The sequence below is a fragment of the Panulirus ornatus genome, chromosome 53, assembly GCF_036320965.1.
Source record: "Panulirus ornatus isolate Po-2019 chromosome 53, ASM3632096v1, whole genome shotgun sequence".
NCBI classification, from domain to species: Eukaryota; Metazoa; Arthropoda; class Malacostraca; order Decapoda; family Palinuridae; genus Panulirus; species Panulirus ornatus.
This window is the reverse complement of record NC_092276.1, coordinates 16,159,343-16,179,902: the sequence shown is the minus strand read 5'-3', so window position 1 is coordinate 16,179,902 and position 20,560 is coordinate 16,159,343. Positions and strand designations below refer to the sequence as shown.

General features: G+C 40.0%; 1 protein-coding gene across 2 annotated transcripts in view; it reads right to left on the bottom strand.

Annotated features, from left to right (window-relative positions):
• LOC139765266 (uncharacterized) overlaps positions 1–20,560 on the bottom strand; it is a 37,788-nt gene that overhangs the window by 13,007 nt on the left and 4,221 nt on the right. Inside the window, exons 2-4 of one of the 2 annotated variants that reach the window (XM_071692620.1) lie at positions 20,191–20,253; positions 19,053–19,184; positions 5,475–5,830 (exon numbers count right to left, since the gene is read on the bottom strand). In XM_071692620.1, coding sequence (XP_071548721.1) covers positions 5,475–5,830; positions 19,053–19,060 — 364 coding nt within the window. In that variant the 5' untranslated portion in view covers positions 19,061–19,184; positions 20,191–20,253. The remainder of the gene's footprint in view (positions 1–5,474; positions 5,831–19,052; positions 19,185–20,190; positions 20,254–20,560) is intronic. The other variant, XM_071692619.1, reaches the window with a different exon arrangement.

The window sequence follows — 20,560 nt, the reverse complement described above, 5'->3', positions numbered from 1 at the left end:
TTGAGGTGCTGTCAATGGATTGAATGAGGGCATGTGAAGTGTCTGGGGTACACCATGGAAAGTTCAGTGGGGCCTGGATGTGGAAAGGGAGCTGTGGTTTCGGTGCATTATTACATGACAGCTAGAGACTGAGTGTGAATGAATGGGGCCTTTGTTGTCTTTTCCTAGCGCTACCTCGCACACATGGGGGGAGGGGGTTGTTATTTCATGTGTGGCAAGGTGGCAATGGGAATGAATAAAGGCAGACAGTATGAATTATGTACATGTGTATATATGTATATGTCTGTGTGTGTATATATATGTATACGTTGAGATGTATAGGTATGTATATTTGCGTGTGTGGACGTGTATGTATATACATGTGTATGTGGGCGGGTGGGCTATTCTTTCGTCTGTTTCCTTGCGCTACCTCGCTAACGCGGGAGACAGTGACAAAGCAAAACAAATAAATAAACTTACCAAGAGAAGGACACTTATACATATGCAGATAGGTCATGGATGACAAGGATAGAAAGATACTACTTCCTCCTCTCCATATGGGTATATGAAAAATGACAAATATCAACAGCTGATGAAAAATAAACAAATTAAAAAGTTAATGCTTCCAAAGGCCACCATCATATGGCAAAACTCCTATCTTTTAAACTATGACCAACATGAATACATGTAAAACGAGACCAAATTATGGTCATCTTGGATGAAAAAAAATATTTATTTATATTTATTTTGCTTTGTCGCTGTCTCCCACGTTAGCGAGGTAGCGCAAGGAAACAGACCAAAGAATGGCCCAACCCACCCACATACACATGTATATACATACTCGTCCACACATGAAAATATACATACCTATACATCTCAATGTATACATATACATACACACACAGACATATACATATATACACATGTACATAATTCATACTGTCTGCCTTTATTTATTCCCATCGCCACCTCACCACACATGGAATAACAACCCCCTCCCCCTTCATGTGTGCAAGGTAGCACTAGGAAAAGACAACAAAGGCCCCATTCATTCACACTCAGCCTCTAGCTGCCATGTAATAATGCACTGAAACCACAGCATGAAAAAAAATTTAATATACTGATCAGAGCTCATCACATGTTTGTAGACCTAACTCTTTAAAGGTTGAAAGGTTATAGGAAGAAAGAAAGACAAAAGGAAGAGAATTCCCATTTTGCTGTTCATGGGAAGAAAAAAGTATCACAATGGTCAATCCTCATGTGCTTGGTATATACAGGGAAACTATAGGAAGCAGCAACCAAATGCATGACAAGGGTCCAAGCTTTGGCGGTAGGAACACATGCAAACAGCTCACGAGAGTAAAGGCCAAAATAACAGCTGTAGAACAGGAAGAGAGCAATATCAAAGTGAACAGATAGGGATGATTAGACAGAGATAACACCATGGGAATTAATGAGAAGAAAGGCATTTTGATTCCACTTTGGCTATTACAGAGGTGGAGGAAGTGTAACCAAAATAAGTGAGCAATGCTCTATGATGGGCTGAGCAAAATCCAAACAGACTGAAATGTCTGCTCACAAGAAAAATGATTACAGCACCAACTCTATACACCATGCTTTGTGATAGTAGATTCTGTAGTGTTAACTACCAGGTTGTCCAAAATAGAGTGGAGGATATGGTCATAACCCCTTATTTATGTTATTGTCGGGATGAGCTGTGGTGTTTCGAAACTAATCTAAGGAAAATGAGTGACATTTAAAATGAGATATAAGTAGACACAGCATCCTAGAACTCCTTTTTTTTTAGGCTCTAGTCATGAACTATGGTCCACAACAAGGTCAGGCCTCAATTGAACTATAGAGATAGTAATGAAAAGGGAAAAGACACACGAGCAAGTATTCATGAATTTTGGATGAAATGAAAAACCTGTCTTTTAAAATGTGCCAGGACATAGTTTTCAGGAAAAACATTTGAGTTGTAGGGAAGATACAAATATCAAAACAGTCCAACCTTGAGGTGCCATCAGCCATACTGTAATCAAGTAATGCAGCAGCTTACCAAATATTGCATGGTCTAGCTAGCGGTGGGGTCACACAAGCAGCCAGCTCTTAGGAGCATAAATCAAAGTTACACATATAGATGAGGGGAAACATGAAAAAACAATGCAGCATTGAGCAAAAGGGTCAAGTTCTGAAGTTACCATGGAAGAGTTTATAAGTCAGACTGTTTTCAACTCAATTCTGTCAACTGAGTATTGACAAAGAGCTAGAACCACCCTAGATGTGAAAGCAGTACTCCATAAAAGGATGGATCAATCCTTTGTATAAACAGAGCAACTGTTTGGAGGAAAAGAAATTTTGAATTCTAAACAGAACTCCCAGTTTCCTGGAGGCAAATTTTGCAATCTCCACAATGTGGGATTTTCAAACAAGATTGCATGTTATGGTAATACCAAGTACGTTCATTAGGGTTTCAGCTGCCCATTCCATCTCAGCTAACATAAAAAAAAAATTACAGAACTGTCAAAGGAGAGAGCAAACTTGTGAGGAATTTTCAATAGATAGATGGGGAGAAACTGAGTCTTAAGAGGCATTAAACTTAACCAGATTTCATCTTGCCCACTAAGATATCCTGTCCAAGTTTGAGTTTACAGAGAAAGTTTATCGAAACGAGATGTAGATCGAGTGGGAAAAGAAAGAGCAGAATTGAAGAATTCAAGGATGTGGATGAGGAATGCAGTATTGAGTCATCAGCATATGAGCACATCTAGTTATATATGAAATAAAGGAAATCATTAATGAAAAGGAGAAAAAGTGTTGGAAACATGACAGAACCTTGAGGGACACCACTAAAGATGGAGAAAAGGGGAGAGGCTGATCCATCAAAAAATATGAAGATAGAGTGGCCTGGGACAAAGCTAAATTTGAGGGAGCAATGTGAGGGAGAGGAACCAAAAGAGGGAAGCTTACAGAAGAAACTCCGATGCCAAAACCTATCAACAGCTTTGGATATGTCAAGGGCAACTACATAGGATTCCCCAAAATCTTTAAGGGCTGATGACCAGACATTAGTAAGATAGGAAAGAATATCACCAGAGGATCTCACCTTACGGAAATCATACTGGTGGTCAGAGAGAAGACTGACATTGAGGATGTCTCAGGATGTGGGAGTTGAGAAGAAAATTCAAACACTTTGGAAATGGTAGATGTCAAAGCAACAGGATAATAATTGGAGGGGATTAGGACAGTCACCCTCATAAAGGATGGGATGAACCAATGCATGCTTCCAAAAGAAAGAAAAGGTCTGGTTTTTAAAATGATATGGAACAAAAGAGCAAGCACTGATGCAAGCTTAGAGAAGCACTCTTTCCGTACAGAGGGATGGATGCCATCACGACCATAAGCCATGCTTGTGTCCTGAGAGAGAAGCACTTTTTGGACAGTTTGAAAAAAGATTACAGAAAGAGGCACAGGATTAGTTAGGGAAGCATCAAAGGAATGTTAAAACACATCCAAAGTAGAGCAGAAACGGGAAGCAAAGAGAGCTGCTTTGTCAACAAGATAGACAGCTATAGTACTGTCAGAACAGAAAAGTGAAGGAAAGGTAGAGCAAAAGAAGTGATTAGAGATGCCCTTAGCTAAAGACCAGAAAGACCTATCAGTGGATGTCGAAGAGAGGTACTTCCTTTGAATAAAGGAATGCTTTGCCACTTACATAATGTATTTGCAGTGATTACAGCAGTGATAAATATTGAATGGGGGTCAGAGGAAGGAGAGTTTTGTCCAAGTCTGATATGCCTGATCCTTTCCCTATGGCCTCAGAACAGGAGCAGTTGAGCCATGGATTGGAAGAAAGGTCACCTAAAAGGAAGAGGGGATAAATGCTTCAATTTCTACAATTTACTTTGGTTACCCCCCCATTCCAAGATGCAGCACAGATTTTAATCAAGGGAGGATATATTTTCAGTGTGAGAACATGTACTAACAGGGTAAGAAAACAGAGATGAAGTATGTAGTGGGGAATCATCACCTTATAAGTAAATAGGGTTAAAAGTTGAAGACAGATCATCTATGGATATAAGACATACAGTAGGCAATTGAACAGAGCCCTGAATGGTACCACTATTGGGACGAAAAGAGGGGGAAGTTACTCTATCAAAGACTGAGGCAATGAAATACCTATAGAAGTCATGCTATCTAAAAGAGAGGATAGCAGTCAAGCCAAATGAAGCAAGCCTATAAAGCAAAGACTCATGGCACACCCTATCAAATGCTTTGGAGATATCACGGACCACGACAAAAGATTAACCAAAATCCCTAAGAGAGGTAAACCAGAGGAGAGTCACAAGGGAAAGAAGCTCACCACCAGACCTTGCACCACTAAAGCCATACTTTTGGTCAGAAAAAAAGGAACGGGATTCTATGGGTAAGAAAGAGAATGGGATTCTATGTGTCTAAAGAAAGCTCAATCTCAGGATTATTTCAAAGATTTGGAGACAGAAAAATTGAAAGATGTGGGGTGATAGCAGGGTCAGAACAGTTCCCCTTTCTCAGTGATCAGCAGCACTTATGCATCCTTTTATGTAGTGGAAAAGACTTTGGTTCTTATACAAATATGAAACAGGCAAGCGAAGATCAGCACTAGTTCAGAGGTAAACTCTCCTAGAACTCAGGAGCAATGCTATCTGGGCCATTCACTTTGCTCACTTGTGGCAGGTTAAGTACTCTGAAGACCCTGAGAGAGGAAATACTGGATAGGGAATAAATTCACAAGAAAGAGAAGGGGGAGGAGGATTAGATGCAGAATCATCCAAAGTATAAATAGTTTACATGAGAAGGACAGACAACAGGAGGCCTAATTGGCCCAGGTCTGGGATGCCTAAAAAGAGAAAAAATAAGGTATAATCATCTTGCTAGTAAAGTATTTATAAACCTTTGCTACAATTCCAGTAACATTATTCAATGAATCCAGAAGCTATGAACCAGATCTACTGTTTTATATTAGCTATGCATACTGTATGCAGCAAGTAGACCACAATCTGTGGGCCCACATTTCTGTAAGCGGTAAAATTCTAAAATCTGCCCTTTACTTGGTCCCAAGAAAAGAGGCTTTTTGTATCTTCACCTGTATGCATTACATCACTAAAAGGCACAATACACATTACACGTAAATCGAGCAGAAAAGGAAAAAAGAGAGATAGGAGGGAAGCATTAGGAAAACAAACATTAAAGTTTATTTCAGAAGCCAAATAAAGCCAATAGATGTTCAGCAATGTAACTGTGACAAAGCACAGGAACTAATCATCATATACTAATTGGTAAAACTTCAAAAGTAATTTCATCTTAATTCATATTACATACAACATGATGAGCAGAATCCCAACTAAAAGACTGGTAGTACTAAACATACAAGCAGCAATCCAACTTCATAAACAAAACTGACTACTTTAAGAATCTATTTCAGGACGAATTACTAATGTGAATCATAACTTTACCTGATAAGACTGAGAAGTCCACACCCAAACACTTATCAACGTGATAATCTCTAGATTTTCCATGGCATTCATAACTACTCCAAGGCATCATGCAAATAGGACAAACTTCATTGTTTAATTTCTGCTCAAATGTCCTGTGTAAGCCCCCTTCGTAGAAATTTTCAACACTGTTTTTTCTCTGAATGATGGGTGTTGAACATGAAAAAGACTTGGCAGGACCTTTGTACTTAGGTGTTTTCTGTAATCTGCTCAGCTTTCTACGCTTACTCAGGGGAACGCTATATGTTCTGTTCCCTTGAGATAAAGTAAGTTGTGATGGCTCTTCTTTGCAAGGTTGAGGATGAGATATCTGAGACCTGAAATGCAAAGACCATCAATCCATCATATATTTTCAGGCAACATACTAATGAACCAAATTCTAAGCTTAACACCCATTAACTAGTGATCTTTTCTTATATTGTTATTAAACCTCTTAATCTATCTAAACTCTTCAGCTCACAGTTCATGTGACACTTTGGTGTAACCTAATCCCAACAATCAAAATAGATTTGTTTATCTGTATCTCATAGGACTTTCAATAGGGGGACAGACAAGAACCACATGGATAATTATATCACTGGATGTTGGAGATTCATGGTAATTATCGCAATATATGCTCATATTTCTGCAAGCTGATTCTGCCATCATGAGCAAAAGAAACTCCCTTTCTCAGCTTTAAAAACAATGACTATATAAATGATAAGGGTTATCCATCCAAGATATATCAAAGGGGGAAAATGGATGGAAGAAAAACAGTACAAGCAAAAATGGGTAAGTTTGAAGGAATAGTGGTTCCAGTAATGTTATATGGTCGCGATGTGCTATAGATAGGGTTGTGCGGAGGAGGGTGGATGTGTTGGAAGTGAGATGTTTGAGGACAATTGATCAAGTAAGTAATGAAAGGGTAAGAGAGAATTTTTTTTTTTTTTTTGCTTTGTCGCTGTCTCCCGCGTTTGCGAGGTAGCACAAGGAAACAGACGAAAGAAATGGCCCAACCCACCCCCATACACATGTATATACATACGTCCACACACACAAATATACATACCTACACAGCTTTCCATGGTTTACCCCAGATGCTTCACATGCCCTGATTCAATCCACTGACAGCACGTCAACCCCGGTATACCACATCGATCCAATTCACTCTATTCCTTGCCCTCCTTTCACCCTCCTGCATGCTCAGGCCCCGATCACACAAAATCTTTTTCACTCTATCTTTCCACCTCCAATTTGGTCTCCCACTTCTCGTTCCCTCCACCTCCGACACATATATTCTCTTGGTCAATCTTTCCTCACTCATTCTCTCCATGTGACCAAACCATTTCAAAACACCCTCTTCTGCTCTCTCGACCACGCTCTTTTTATTTCCACACATCTCTCTCACCCTTACGTTACTTACTCGATCAAACCACCTAACACCACACATTGTCCTCAAACATCTCATTTCCAGCACATCCATCCTCCTGCGCACAACTCTATCCATAGCCCACGCCTCGCAACCGTACAACATTGTTGGAACCACTATTCCTTCAAACATACCCATTTTTGCTTTCCAAGATAATGTTCTCGACTTCCACACATTCTTCAAGGCTCCCAGGATTTTCGCCCCCTCCCCCACCCTATGATCCACTTCCGCTTCCATGGTTCCATCCGCTGCCAGATCCACTCCCAGATATCTAAAACACTTTACTTCCTCCAGTTTTTCTCCATTCAAACTTACTTCCCAATTGACTTGACCCTCAACCCTACTGTACCTAATAACCTTGCTCATTTTCACATTTACTCTTAACTTTCTTCTTTCACACACTTTACCAAACTCAGTCACCAGCTTCTGCAGTTTCTCACATGAATCAGCCACCAGCGCTGTATCATCAGCGAACAACAACTGACTCACTTCCCAAGCTCTCTCATCCCCAACAGACTTCATACTTGCCCCTCTTTCCAAAACTCTTGCATTCACCTCCCTAACAACCCCATCCATAAACAAATTAAACAACCATGGAGACATCACACACCCCTGCCGCAAACCTACATTCACTGAGAACCAATCACTTTCCTCTCTTCCTACGCGTACACATGCCTTACATCCTCGATAAAAACTTTTCACTGCTTCTAACAACTTGCCTCCCACACCATATATTCTTAATACCTTCCACAGAGCATCTCTATCAACTCTATCATATGCCTTCTCCAGATCCATAAATGCTACATACAAATCCATTTGCTTTTCTAAGTATTTCTCACGTACATTCTTCAAAGCAAACACCTGATCCACACATCCTCTACCACTTCTGAAACCACACTGCTCCTCCCCAATCTGATGCTCTGTACATGCCTTCACCCTCTCAATCAATACCCTCCCATATAATTTACCAGGTATACTCAAGAAACTTATACCTCTGTAATTTGAGCACTCACTCTTATCCCCTTTGCCTTTGTACAATGGCACTATGCACGCATATATACATATATATATATACATATATATATACATACACATACATACGCACATATACACACACACACACACACATATACATATATATATACATATGAAAAATGTAAGAAATAATTTAGAAAACTGAAACTTCTAGCTTGAAATGAAATGAAAAAATGAATGTCACATAATGGTTCAACCTCTAGCTATGGAAAAGGGAAACGTACAATTTATTCACACAAACGTGTGGTAATAAAAAGAGTGTGGTTGAGAGAGCAGAAGAGGGTGTATTGAAATGGTTTGGTCACATGGAGAGAATGAGTGAGGAAAGATTGACCAAGAGGATATATGTGTCAGAGGTGGAGGGAACAAGGAGAAGTGGGAGACCAAATTGGAGGTGGAAAGATGGAGTGAAAAAGATTTTGAGTGATCGGGGCCTGAGCATGCAGGAGGGTGAAAGGCATGCAAGCAATAGAGTGAATTGGAACGATGTGGTATACCGAGGTCGATGTGCTGTCAATGGATTGAACCAGGGCATGTGAAGCGTCTGGGGTAAACCATAGAAAGTTCTGTGGGACCTGGATGTGGAAAGGGAGCTGTGGTTTCGGTGCATTATACATGACAACTAGAGACTGAGTGTGAACGAATGTGGCTTTTGTTGTCTTTTCCTAGCGCTATCTCGTAAGCATGCGAGGGGAGGGGGTTGTCATTTCATGTGTGTCTGGGTGGGAACGGGAATGAATAAAGGCAGCAAGTATAAAATTATGTACATTTTTATATATGTATATGTCTAAGTGTGTATATATATGTTGTTGTTGTTGTTGTTATACTTAATCGCTGTTTTCCAAGTCAGTGAGGTAGCACCAGGAAACAGATGAAGAATGGCCCATCCACTCATATACACATATATATATATATATATATACATAAACGCCCATACACGCACATATACATACACATACAAAGACTATTATTATCATTATTGTTGACTTGTTACATAAAACATTCATTCAATCAACTCTCCACATTCTGATTACCTTCAGAATTTAGATACGATTTCAAAAGAATTGAATTTTGTACAGCAACGGGAAATAATGTTTATCTTTTTTAATATTTTATCAATAATATTTGTGAGCCAAATACTTATGTTAAGAATGCCATAAGCATATTTTTTTGCTAATTCAGAGTACAGTGCACTTGAGCACTGCTTGACAGATCATGCTGCACTGGAAATCTAAAATCTTGGAGAATTATGTTTTATGTAAGATTCCCATGATCATGTATTACACAATCCATACCCAAGCATCACACAAAATATCCACAACTTTTCAAGTTTTAGGGGGAATGAGGGTATTCAGTATAAGAAAGAATGAAGTTAAATCACTCTGTATCATCAAAAAATTTTTTTTTCTTTTTTTTTTTGCTTTGTCGCTGTCTCCCGCGTTTGCGAGGTAGCGCAAGGAAACAGACGAAAGAAATGGCCCAACCCACCCCCATACACATGTATATACATACGTCCACACACACAAATATACATACCTACACAGCTTTCCATGGTTTACCCCAGACGCTTCACATGCCTTGATTCAATCCACTGACAGCACGTCAACACCGGTATACCACATCGCTCCAATTCACTCTATTCCTTGCCCGCCTTTCACCCTCCTGCATGCTCAGGCCCCGATCACACAAAATCTTTTTCACTCCATCTTTCCACCTCCAATTTGGTCTCCCTCTTCTCCTCGTTCCCTCCACCTCCGACACATATATTCTCTTGGTCAATCTTTCCTCACTCATTCTCTCCATGTGCCCAAACCATTTCAAAACACCCTCTTCTGCTCTCTCAAGCACGCTCTTTTTATTTCCACACATCTCTCTTACCCTTACGTTACTTACTCGATCAAACCACCTCACACCACACATTGTCCTCAAACATCTCATTTCCAGCACATCCATCCTCCTGCGCACAACTCTATCCATAGCCCACGCCTCGCAACCATACAACATTGTTGGAACCCTATTCCTTCAAACATACTCATTTTTGCTTTCCGAGATAATGTTCTCGACTTCCACACATTCTTCAAGGCTCCCAGAATTTTCGCCCCCTCCCCCACCCTATGATCCACTTCCGCTTCCATGGTTCCATCCACTGCCAGATCCACTCCCAGATATCTAAAACACTTCACTTCCTCCAGTTTTTCTCCATTCAAACTCACCTCCCAATTGACTTGACCCTCAACCCTAATGTACCTAATAACCTTGCTCTTATTCACATTTACTCTTAACTTTCTTTTTTCACACATTTTACCAAACTCAGTCACCAGCTTCTGCAGTTTCTCACATGAATCAGCCACCAGCGCTGTATCATCAGCGAACAACAACTGACTCACTTCCCAAGCTCTCTCATCCCCAACAGACTTCATACTTGCCCCTCTTTCCAAAACTCTTGCATTCACCTCCCTAACAACCCCATCCATAAACAAATTAAACAACCATGGAGGCATCACACACCCCTGCCGCAAACCTACATTCACTGAGAACCAATCACTTTCCTCTCTTCCTACACGTACACATGCCTTACATCCTCGATAAAAACTTTTCACTGCTTCTAACAACTTGCCTCCCACACCATATATTCTTAATACCTTCCACAGAGCATCTCTATCAACTCTATCATATGCCTTCTCCAGATCCATAAATGCTACATACAAATCCATTTGCTTTTCTAAGTATTTCTCACATACATTCTTCAAAGCAAACACCTGATCCACACATCCTCTACCACTTCTGAAACCACACTGCTCTTCCCCAATCTGATGCTCTGTACATGTCTTCACCCTCTCAATCAATATCCTCCCATACAATTTACCAGGAATACTCAACAAACTTATACCTCTGTAATTTGAGCACTCACTCTTATCCCCTTTGCCTTTGTACAATGGCACTATGCACGCATTCCGCCAATCCTCAGGCACCTCACCATGAGTCATACATACATTAAATAACCTTACCAACCAGTCAACAATACAGTCACCCCCATTTTTAATAAATTCCACTGCAATACCATCCAAACCTGCTGCCTTGCAGGCTTTCATCTTCCGCAAAGCTTTTACTACCTCTTCTCTGTTTACCAAATCATTTTCCCTAACCCTCTCACTTTGCACACCACCTCGACCAAAACACCCTATCTCTGCCACTCTATCATCAAACACATTCAACAAACCTTCAAAATACTCACTCCATCTCCTTCTCACATCACCACTACTTGTTATCACCTCCCCATTTGCGCCCTTCACTGAAGTTCCCATTTGCTCCCTTGTCTTACGCACTTTATTTACCTCTTTCCAGAACATCTTTTTATTCTCCCTAAAATTTAATGGTACTCTCTCACCCCAACTCTCATTTGCCCTTTTTTTCACCTCTTGCACCTTTCTCTTGACCTCCTGTCTCTTTCTTTTATACATCTCCCACTCAATTTCATTTTTTCCCTGCAAAAATCGTCCAAATGCCTCTCTCTTCTCTTTAATAATCTTACTTCTTCATCCCACCACTCACTACCCTTTCTAATCAACCCACCTCCCACGCTTCTCATGCCACAAGCATCTTTTGCGCAATCCATCACTGATTCCCTAAATACATCCCATTCCTCCCCCACTCCCCTTACTTCCATTGTTCTCACCTTTTTCCATTCTGTACTCAGTCTCTCCTGGTACTTCCTCACACAAGTCTCCTTCCCAAGCTCACTTACTCTCACCATCCTCTTCACCCCAACATTCACTCTTCTTTTCTGAAAACCCATACAAATCTTCACCTTAGCCTCCACAAGATAATGATCAGACATCCCTCCAGTTGCACCTCTCAGCACATTAACATCCAAAAGTCTCTCTCGCGCGCCTGTCAATTAACACGTAATCCAATAACGCTCTCTGGCCATCTCTCCTACTTACATAAGTATACTTATGTATATCTCGCTTTTTAAACCAGGTATTCCCAATCATCAGTCCTTTTTCAGCACATAAATCTACAAGCTCTTCACCATTTCCATTTACAACACTGAACATCCCATGTATACCAATTATTCCCTCAACTGCCACATTACTCACCTTTGCATTCAAATCACCCATCACTATAACCCGGTCTCGTGCATCAAAACCACTAACACACTCATTCAGCTGCTCCAAAAACACTTGCCTCTCATGATCTTTCTTCTCATGCCCAGGTGCACATGCACCAATAATCACCCATCTCTCTCCATCAACTTTCAGTTTTACCCATATTAATCGAGAGTTTACTTTCTTACATTCTATCACATACTCCCACAACTCCTGTTTCAGGAGTATTGCTACTCCTTCCCTTGCTCTTGTCTTCTCACTAACCCCTGACTTTACTCCCAAGACATTCCCAAACCACTCTTCCCCTTTACCCTTGAGCTTCGTTTCACTCAGAGCCAAAACATCCAGGTTCCTTTCCTCAAACATACTACCTATCTCTCCTTTTTTCACATCTTGGTTACATCCACACACATTTAGGCACCCCAATCTGATCCTTCGAGGAGGATGAGCACTCCCCGCGTGACTCCTTCTTCTGTTTCCCATTTTAGAAAGTTAAAAAATACAAGGAGGGGAGGATTTCTGGCCCCCCGCTCCCGTCCCCTCTAGTCGCTTTCTACGACACGCGAGGCATGCGTGGGAAGTATTCTTTCACCCCTATCCCCAGGGATAATATATATATATATATATATATATATATATATATATATATATATATATATATATATATATATACACACACACATACATACGCACATATACACACACACACACATACATATATATACATGTATATATTACAATGTATTGGTATGTATATGTGCATGTGTGGACGTGTATGTATATACATGTGTATGTGCGCGTAATGGGCCATTTTTTTTTGTCTGTCTCCTCTGCTACCTCGCTAATGTGGGAGACGGCGACAAAGTATAATAATAATAATATTTATTTTATTCATTTTATTTATTTTGCTTTGTCGCTGTCTCCCGCATTACCGAGGTAATGCAAAGAAACAGATGAAAGAAATGGCCCAGCCTACCCACATACAGATGTATATACATACATGTCCACACACAGCACATATACATACCTATACATCTCAATGTATACATATATATACGCACACAGACATATACATATATACCCATGTACATAATTCATACCGTCTGCCTTTATTCATTCCCATCGCCACCCCGCCACACATGGAATAACAACACCCTCCCCCCTCATGTGTGCGAGGTACCGCTAGGAAAAGACAACAAAGGCCACATTCGTTCACACTCAGTCTCTAGCTGTCATGTAATAATGCACCGAAACCACAGCTCCCTTTCCACATCCAGGCCCCACACAACTTTCCATGGTTTACCTCAGATGCTTCACATGCCCTGATTCAATCCATTGACAGCATGTCGACCCTGGTATACCACATTGTTCCAATTCACTCTATTCCTTGCACGCCTTTCACCCTCCTGCATGTTCAGGCCCCGATCACTCAAAATCTTTTTCACTCCATCTTTCCACCTCCAATTTGGTCTCCCACTTCTCCTTGTTCCCTCCACCTCTGACACATATATCCTCTTGGTCAATCTTTCCTCACTCATTCTCTCCATGTGACCAAACCATTTCAAAACACCCTCTTCTGCTCTCTCAACCACACTTTTTATTACCACAAATCTCTCTTACCCTATTATTACTTACTCGATCAAACCACCTCACACCACATACTGTCCTCAAACATCTCATTTCCAGCACATCCACCCTCCTGCGCACAACTCTATCCATAGCCCACGCCTCGCAACCACATAACACTGCTGGAACCACTATTCCTTCAAACATACCCATTTTTGTTTATCCCTGGGAATAGGGGAGAAAGAATACTTCCCACGCATTCCTCACGTGTTGTAGAAGGCGACTAAAGGGGACGGGAGCGGGGGGCCAGAAACCCTCCCCTCCTTGTATTCTAACTTTCTAAAAGGGGAAACAGAAGAAGGAGTCACGCGGGGAGTGCTCATCCTCCTCGAAGGCTCATATTGGGGTGTCAAAATGTGTGTGGATGTAACCAAGATGAGAAAATCTAAATGTGTGTGGATGTAACCAAGATGAGAAAAAAGGAGAGATAGGTAGTATGTTTGAGGAAAGGAACCTGGATGTTTTGGCTCTGAGTGAAACGAAGCTCAAGGGAAAAGGGGAAGAGTGGTTTGGGAATGAATTGGGAGTAAAGTCAGGGGTTAGTGAGAGGACAAGAGCAAGGGAAGGAGTAGCACTACTCCTGAAACAGGAGTTGTGGGAGTACGTGGTAGAGTGTAAGAAAGTAAATTCTAGATTGATATGGGTAAAACTGAAAGTTGATGGAGAGAGGTGGGTGATTATTGGTGCATATGCACCTGGGCATGAGAAGAAAGATCATGAGAGGCAAATGTTTTGGGAGCAGCTGAGTGAGTGTGTTAGTGGTTTTGATGCACAAGACTGGGTTATAGAAATGGGTGATTTGAATGCAAAGGTGAGTAATGTAGCAGTTGAGGGAATAATTGGTATACATGGGATGTTCAGTGTTGTAAATGGAAATGGTGAAGAGCTTGTAGATTTATGTGCTGAAAAAGGACTGGTGATTGGGAATACTTGGTTTAAAAAGCGAGATATACATAAGTATACTTATGTAAGTAGGAGAGATGGCCAGAGAGCGTTTTTGGATTACGTGTTAATTGATAGGCGCGTGAAAGAGAGACTTTTGGATGTTAATGTGCTGAGAGGTGCAACTGGAGGGATGTCTGATCATTATCTTGTGGAGGCAAAGGTGAAGATTTGTAGGGGTTTTCAGAAAAGAAGAGAGAACGTTGAGGTGAAGAGAGTGGTGAGAGTAAGTGAGCTTGGGAAGGAGACTTGTGTGAGGATGTACCAGGAGAGACTGAGTACAGAATGGAAAAAGGTGAGAACAAAGGAGGTAAGGGGAGAGGGGGAGGAATGGGATGTATTTAGGGAAGCAGTGATGGCTTGCGCAAAAGATGCTTGTGGCATGAGAAGCGTGGGAGGTGGGTTGATTAGAAAGGGTAGTGAGTGGTGGGATGAAGAAGTAAGATTATTAAAGAGAAGAGAGAGGCATTTGGACGATTTTTGCAGGGAAAAAATGCAAATGAGTGGGAGATGTATAAAAGAAAGAGGCAGGAGGTCAAGAGGAAGGTGCAAGAGGTGAAAAAGAGGGCAAATGAGAGTTGGGGTGAGAGAGTATCATTAAATTTTAGGGAGAATAAAAAGATGTTTTGGAAGGCGGTAAATAAGGTCCGTAAGACAAGGGAGCAAATGGGAACTTCAGTGAAGGGGGCTAATGGGGAGGTGATAACAAGTAGTGGTGATGTGAGAAGGAGATGGAGTGAGTATTTTGAAGGTTTGTTGAATGTGTTTGATGATAGAGTGGCAGATATAGGGTGTTTTGGTCAAGGTGGTGTGCAAAGTGAGAGGGTTAGGGAAAATGATTTGGTAAACAGAGAAGAGGTAGTAAAAGCTTTGCGGAACATGAAAGCCGGCAAGGCAGCAGGTTTGGATGGTACTGCAGTGGAATTTATCAAAAAAGGGGGTGACTGTATTGTTGATTGGTTGGTAAGGTTATTTAATGTATGTATGATTCATGGTGAGGTGCCTGAGGATTGACGGAATGCTTGCATAGTGCCACTGTACAAAGGCAAAGGGGATAAGAGTGAGTGCTCAAATTACAGAGGTATAAGTTTGTTGAGTATTCCACGGAAATTATATGGGAGGGTATTGATTGAGAGGGTGAAGGCATGTACAGAGCATCAGATTGTGGAAGAGCAGTGTGGTTTCAGAAGTGGTAGAGGATGTGTGGATCAGGTGTTTGCTTTGAAGAATGTATGTGAGAAATACTTAGAAAAGCAAATGGATTTGTATGTAGCATTTATGGATCTGGAGAAGGCATATGATAGAGTTGATAGAGATGCTCTGTGGAAGGTATTAAGAATATATGGTGTGGGAGGCAAGTTGTTAGGAGCAGTGAAAAGTTTTTATCGAAGATGTAAGGCATGTGTACGTGTAGGAAGAGAGGAAAGTGATTGGTTCTCAGTGAATGTAGGTTTGCGGCAGGGGTGTGTGATGTCTCCATGGTTGTTTAATTTGTTTATGGATGGGGTTGTTAGGGAGGTGAATGCAAGAGCTTTGGAAAGAGTGGCAAGTATGCAGTCTGTTGTGGATGAGAGAGCTTGGGAAGTGAGTTATTCTTGTTCGCTGATGATACAGCGCTGGTGGCTGATTCATGTGAGAAACTGCGAAGCTGGTGACTGAGTTTGGTAAAATGTGTGAAAGAAGAAAGTTAAGAGTAAATGTGAATAAGAGCAAGGTTATTAGGTACAGGAGGGTTGAGGGTCAAGTCAATTGGGAGGTAAGTTTGAATGGAGAAAAACTGGAGGAAGTAAAGTGTTTTAGATATCTGGGAGTGGATTTGGCAGCGGATGGAACCATGGAAGCGGAAATGAGTCATAGGATGGGGGAGGGGGCGAAAATTCTGGGAGCCTTGAAGAATGTTTGGAAGTCGAGAACATTATCTCGGAAAGCAAAAATGGGTATGTTTGAAGGAATAGTGGTTCCAATAATGTTGTATGTTTGCGAGGCGTGGGCTATGGATAGAGTTGTGCGCAGGAGGGTGGATGTGCTGGAAATGAGATGTTTGAGGACAGTATGTGGTGTGAGGTGGCTTGATCAAGTAAGTAATAATAGGGTAAGAGAGATGTGTGGAAATAAAAAGAGTGTGGTTGAGATAGCAGAAGAGGATGTTTTGAAATGGGTTGGTCACATGGAGAGAATGAGAGAGGAAAGATTGACCAAGAGGATATATGTGTCAGAGGTTGAGGTAACGAGAAGTGGGAGACCAAAGTGGAGGTGGAAAGATGGAGTGAAAAAGATTTTGAGTGATCGGGGCCTGAACATGCAGGAGGGTGTAAGGCGTGCAAGGAATAGAGTGAATTGGAACGATGTGGTATACCGGGGTCGACGTGCTGTCAATGGATTGAACCAGGGTATGTGAAGCGTCTGGAGTAAACCAATGAAAGTTCTGTAGGGCCTGGATGTGGAAAGGGAGCTGTGGTTTCGGTGCATTATTATATGACAGCTAGAGACTGAGTGTGAATGAATGGAGCCTTTGTTGTCTTTTCCTAGCGGTACCTCGCACACATGAGGGGGGAGGGGGTTGTTATTCCACATGTGGCAGGGTGGCGATGGGAATAAATAAAGACATAAATTATGTACATGTGTATATATGTATATGTCTGTGTGTGTTTATATATGTGTACACTGAGATGTATAGGTATGTATATCGCATGTGTGGACGTGTATGTATATACATGTGTATGTGGGTGGGTTGGGCCATTCTTTCGTCTGTTTCCTTGTGCTACCTCGCTAACGCGGGAGACAGCGACAGAGCAAAATAAATAAATAAAAATAATAACAATAATAATAATAATAATAATAATAACAAAAACAATGGGTAGTGCAGCAAAAAATAAAATGATAATATTCATGGGATACTTTGGAGCTGTCATCTGTTCTTGATGCTACCTCGCTCACTTGTGAAATTGTGAGCATGTATGAAAAAAATTTTGAGCTAGTGGATAAAGCAAATTCAATACATATGGTGATGTCTACAAATAGACACCTAATCAGTCTGTCATCATACCTAAATACCTTCCTACCAAGCAAGGGGATAGCAATTACACTGAAAAATGATTATTTTTGATTTCAGAAAAAACAATAAGCCAGCTAATTTCAGATTAGGTGACTTAGGCATGTTATGCCAAGGTTCAGATACTGTAAATTAGATTAGACTCTTAAATGTGGATACAGTTGAAAAGATGGGAAGAAAGTTCAAGAATACAATGTTTGCACTTGAAAAAATTAACATTCATAAAAAGATGAAAAGGATTCATGAAAGAGAAAAGCCAAGCCAAATGTTAAAGAAATTAACGGCTTAATGAAATGTAGTAGAAAGGTTTACAGGATATCAAAGTTATGTAGCAAAATTCAGGACCAGAAAATGTATTCAAGAATAAAAAGGAAATTTAAAAAGCAAATAAAAATCAGTTAAAACTTTTAATAAAGAATTTAAATGATTCTTTAAATACTTTTGAAGCATGAAAAGACTGAAGGAGATCACTAGTCCATTATGAAATGGCACTCTGAGATTATGTTTAATCAATCTGACTGATCTTTTTTAGTTATTATTATTACATCACACGTAATTGCTGTTTCCTGTGTGAGTGAGGTAGCTCCAGGAAACAGATATGAAACCCTAAAATACCCCCTTCTATTGTTATACGCTTAGACTTTAATAAAGCCATCAATAAAGTACCACATAAAAAGAGTGCTCAATAAAACCAAAGCTCCCAGTATTAATAAAATGTGCGTGTGGACTATAGGTTGGCTCTCAGGAAGAAAACAACAAGTGAAGAAGCATATTACTGATTTCAAGTGTCTAAGGAAGTTTCACAATCCTCAGTTCTAGGCCCTGTATTTTTCATCATCTACAAGCAAGACTCATCAGGGAATCTCAAAATATGCCCATGACACAAAATTAGTAAATACAGACAATACAAAGGAAGACTCCAAAAATTCAGGCGGATTTCATTAAAAACAAATGCATATGCAAAAATATGAATCTTGAATAACAAAAGCTTGGTAAACCAAAATTAGAAGTTTAAGAAGGGAAGGATTTTGGAGTGATATCACTAATGACCTTACACAGGATAAATAATCCTAAACTACATACAATAAAGCCAACAGGACATTAGGTTTCATAGCCAGAAATATAAACTGTGAAAACAAAGAATACGTTACTCACCCTTTTAACACCCTAGTTAGACCTCATTTGCCATTTTAGGATAATTACTGTAAGGTGTCTTCCCAAATAAGGAAGACTGTTACTCATCACAAGTAACTTACAAGCTACCTACCTTACATTAGATTTGGTTAGAAAAAAATGAACAACCTATGCATCTAAGATTCTGGCCAAAATGGCACGTTTTTCAAAGGACAACACTCCATTCTTCATACCCTTTCATAGCTCATGCTACAGCAGCTGATATCACCACTTGAAAGGCAGTAACACTGTGCTTTTGATTTTAACTGATATTTCTGAAGTTTGGGCATCCAACATGAGCCCAAATGAAAGGTTTGAATGTAACACTGTAAAGAGAAAGTATCATGTTTATCATTAAAAAGAAAATTGAAATTCTACAGAAATCATGAGTCAGTAAGTGCCATGGTGTTGGTTACATGGACATAAACAATATAAAGAAACACCTGGAAGAGTTGTCACAGTTCTATGTTGGGAGTGATAAGCATATGGATTCTGCTAACTGCAGAAACCAATATCCATGAGGGATACAACTTCAAGAAATTTCAAAGGCTTTAAAACATTGTCTACATCCTAAAATTACAATTCCCACCCCTTCATCAAGCCCCATACCTATAAATAATGTTACCAAACCACTGACAGATGAATATCTAACCCAGTTCTTATAAAGAAATAAACATCAAGTCTGCCTTCTACCTCTCGTATTGCCTCAATCTCGGCCTGGTACCATCCTAAACACTTTATTGACTGTTATTACCAAATTCTGCCCTATTCTACTTTACACTTTTACAAGAACAACAAGAAAAGCCTTTCTCTCAGGGTTATAAAATGCAAATGTTTAGACATACTACATTCTTATAACACATAAAAATGCTAGATTAGGTAAACAAAGACACCAATATTAAAGTTACAAAATGTTTTAACCTTAGTCAAGTCCCACTAACAAAATATGTACAGCACCAATAATCCAATCTGAATGATTCTCAGTAAAAAGAAATTCAGACTGGATATCTCCTATCCATATTGTTTCAGTAAAACACAGACCTCAAACTTCCCAAGCCTACTAAAAGTTAAGTTAGTCCGTTGTGTGATATGATGTATCTAACCTAAAAGGTAAGGAAATGTACATGAATCATCTTTTCCAGTGTTAAATACATCTTTGAGCATAAGTACCCTTGTAAAGTAAGCAGATATCAAGATTTTTTGACAAACTTACCAAACGCAACCCTCATTTAACTTCCTTGTTTGAGAAATAATATTAAAGTATATTAAAAGGGCAAACAGCAAATAAAATGTTAAATAGCATCTTTTTCACTAAAGAGTCAAAGTACTTACCAGCTCCTCTGAAGTGGGAGGATGCTGACAAAATCATCATCATCACTCATGATGCAAGTCTACCTGTGGACATAAGAGTAAGGCAGAGATGTACTTTAAGGGACATGAACTTAAAAGTAATTATACCAGCATTTTTTACGGACACTAATCCATACTTATGCACGGAAAAAATGAGCAATGAAAATGTATATTTTTGGTCTAAAAAAGGAAAAACATTAATAAAGGCCAACAAAAATAAGATAGGGTTTAAATAGGAGAGGCTTTTCTTTATTGTTAGGTTCCATGAGGATTACATGAATGTAATACCAAGGAGAACAAAAGGGAACTGGAAGGATATCAAATGAGGCGATGATGGTTTATCAAGGAAATT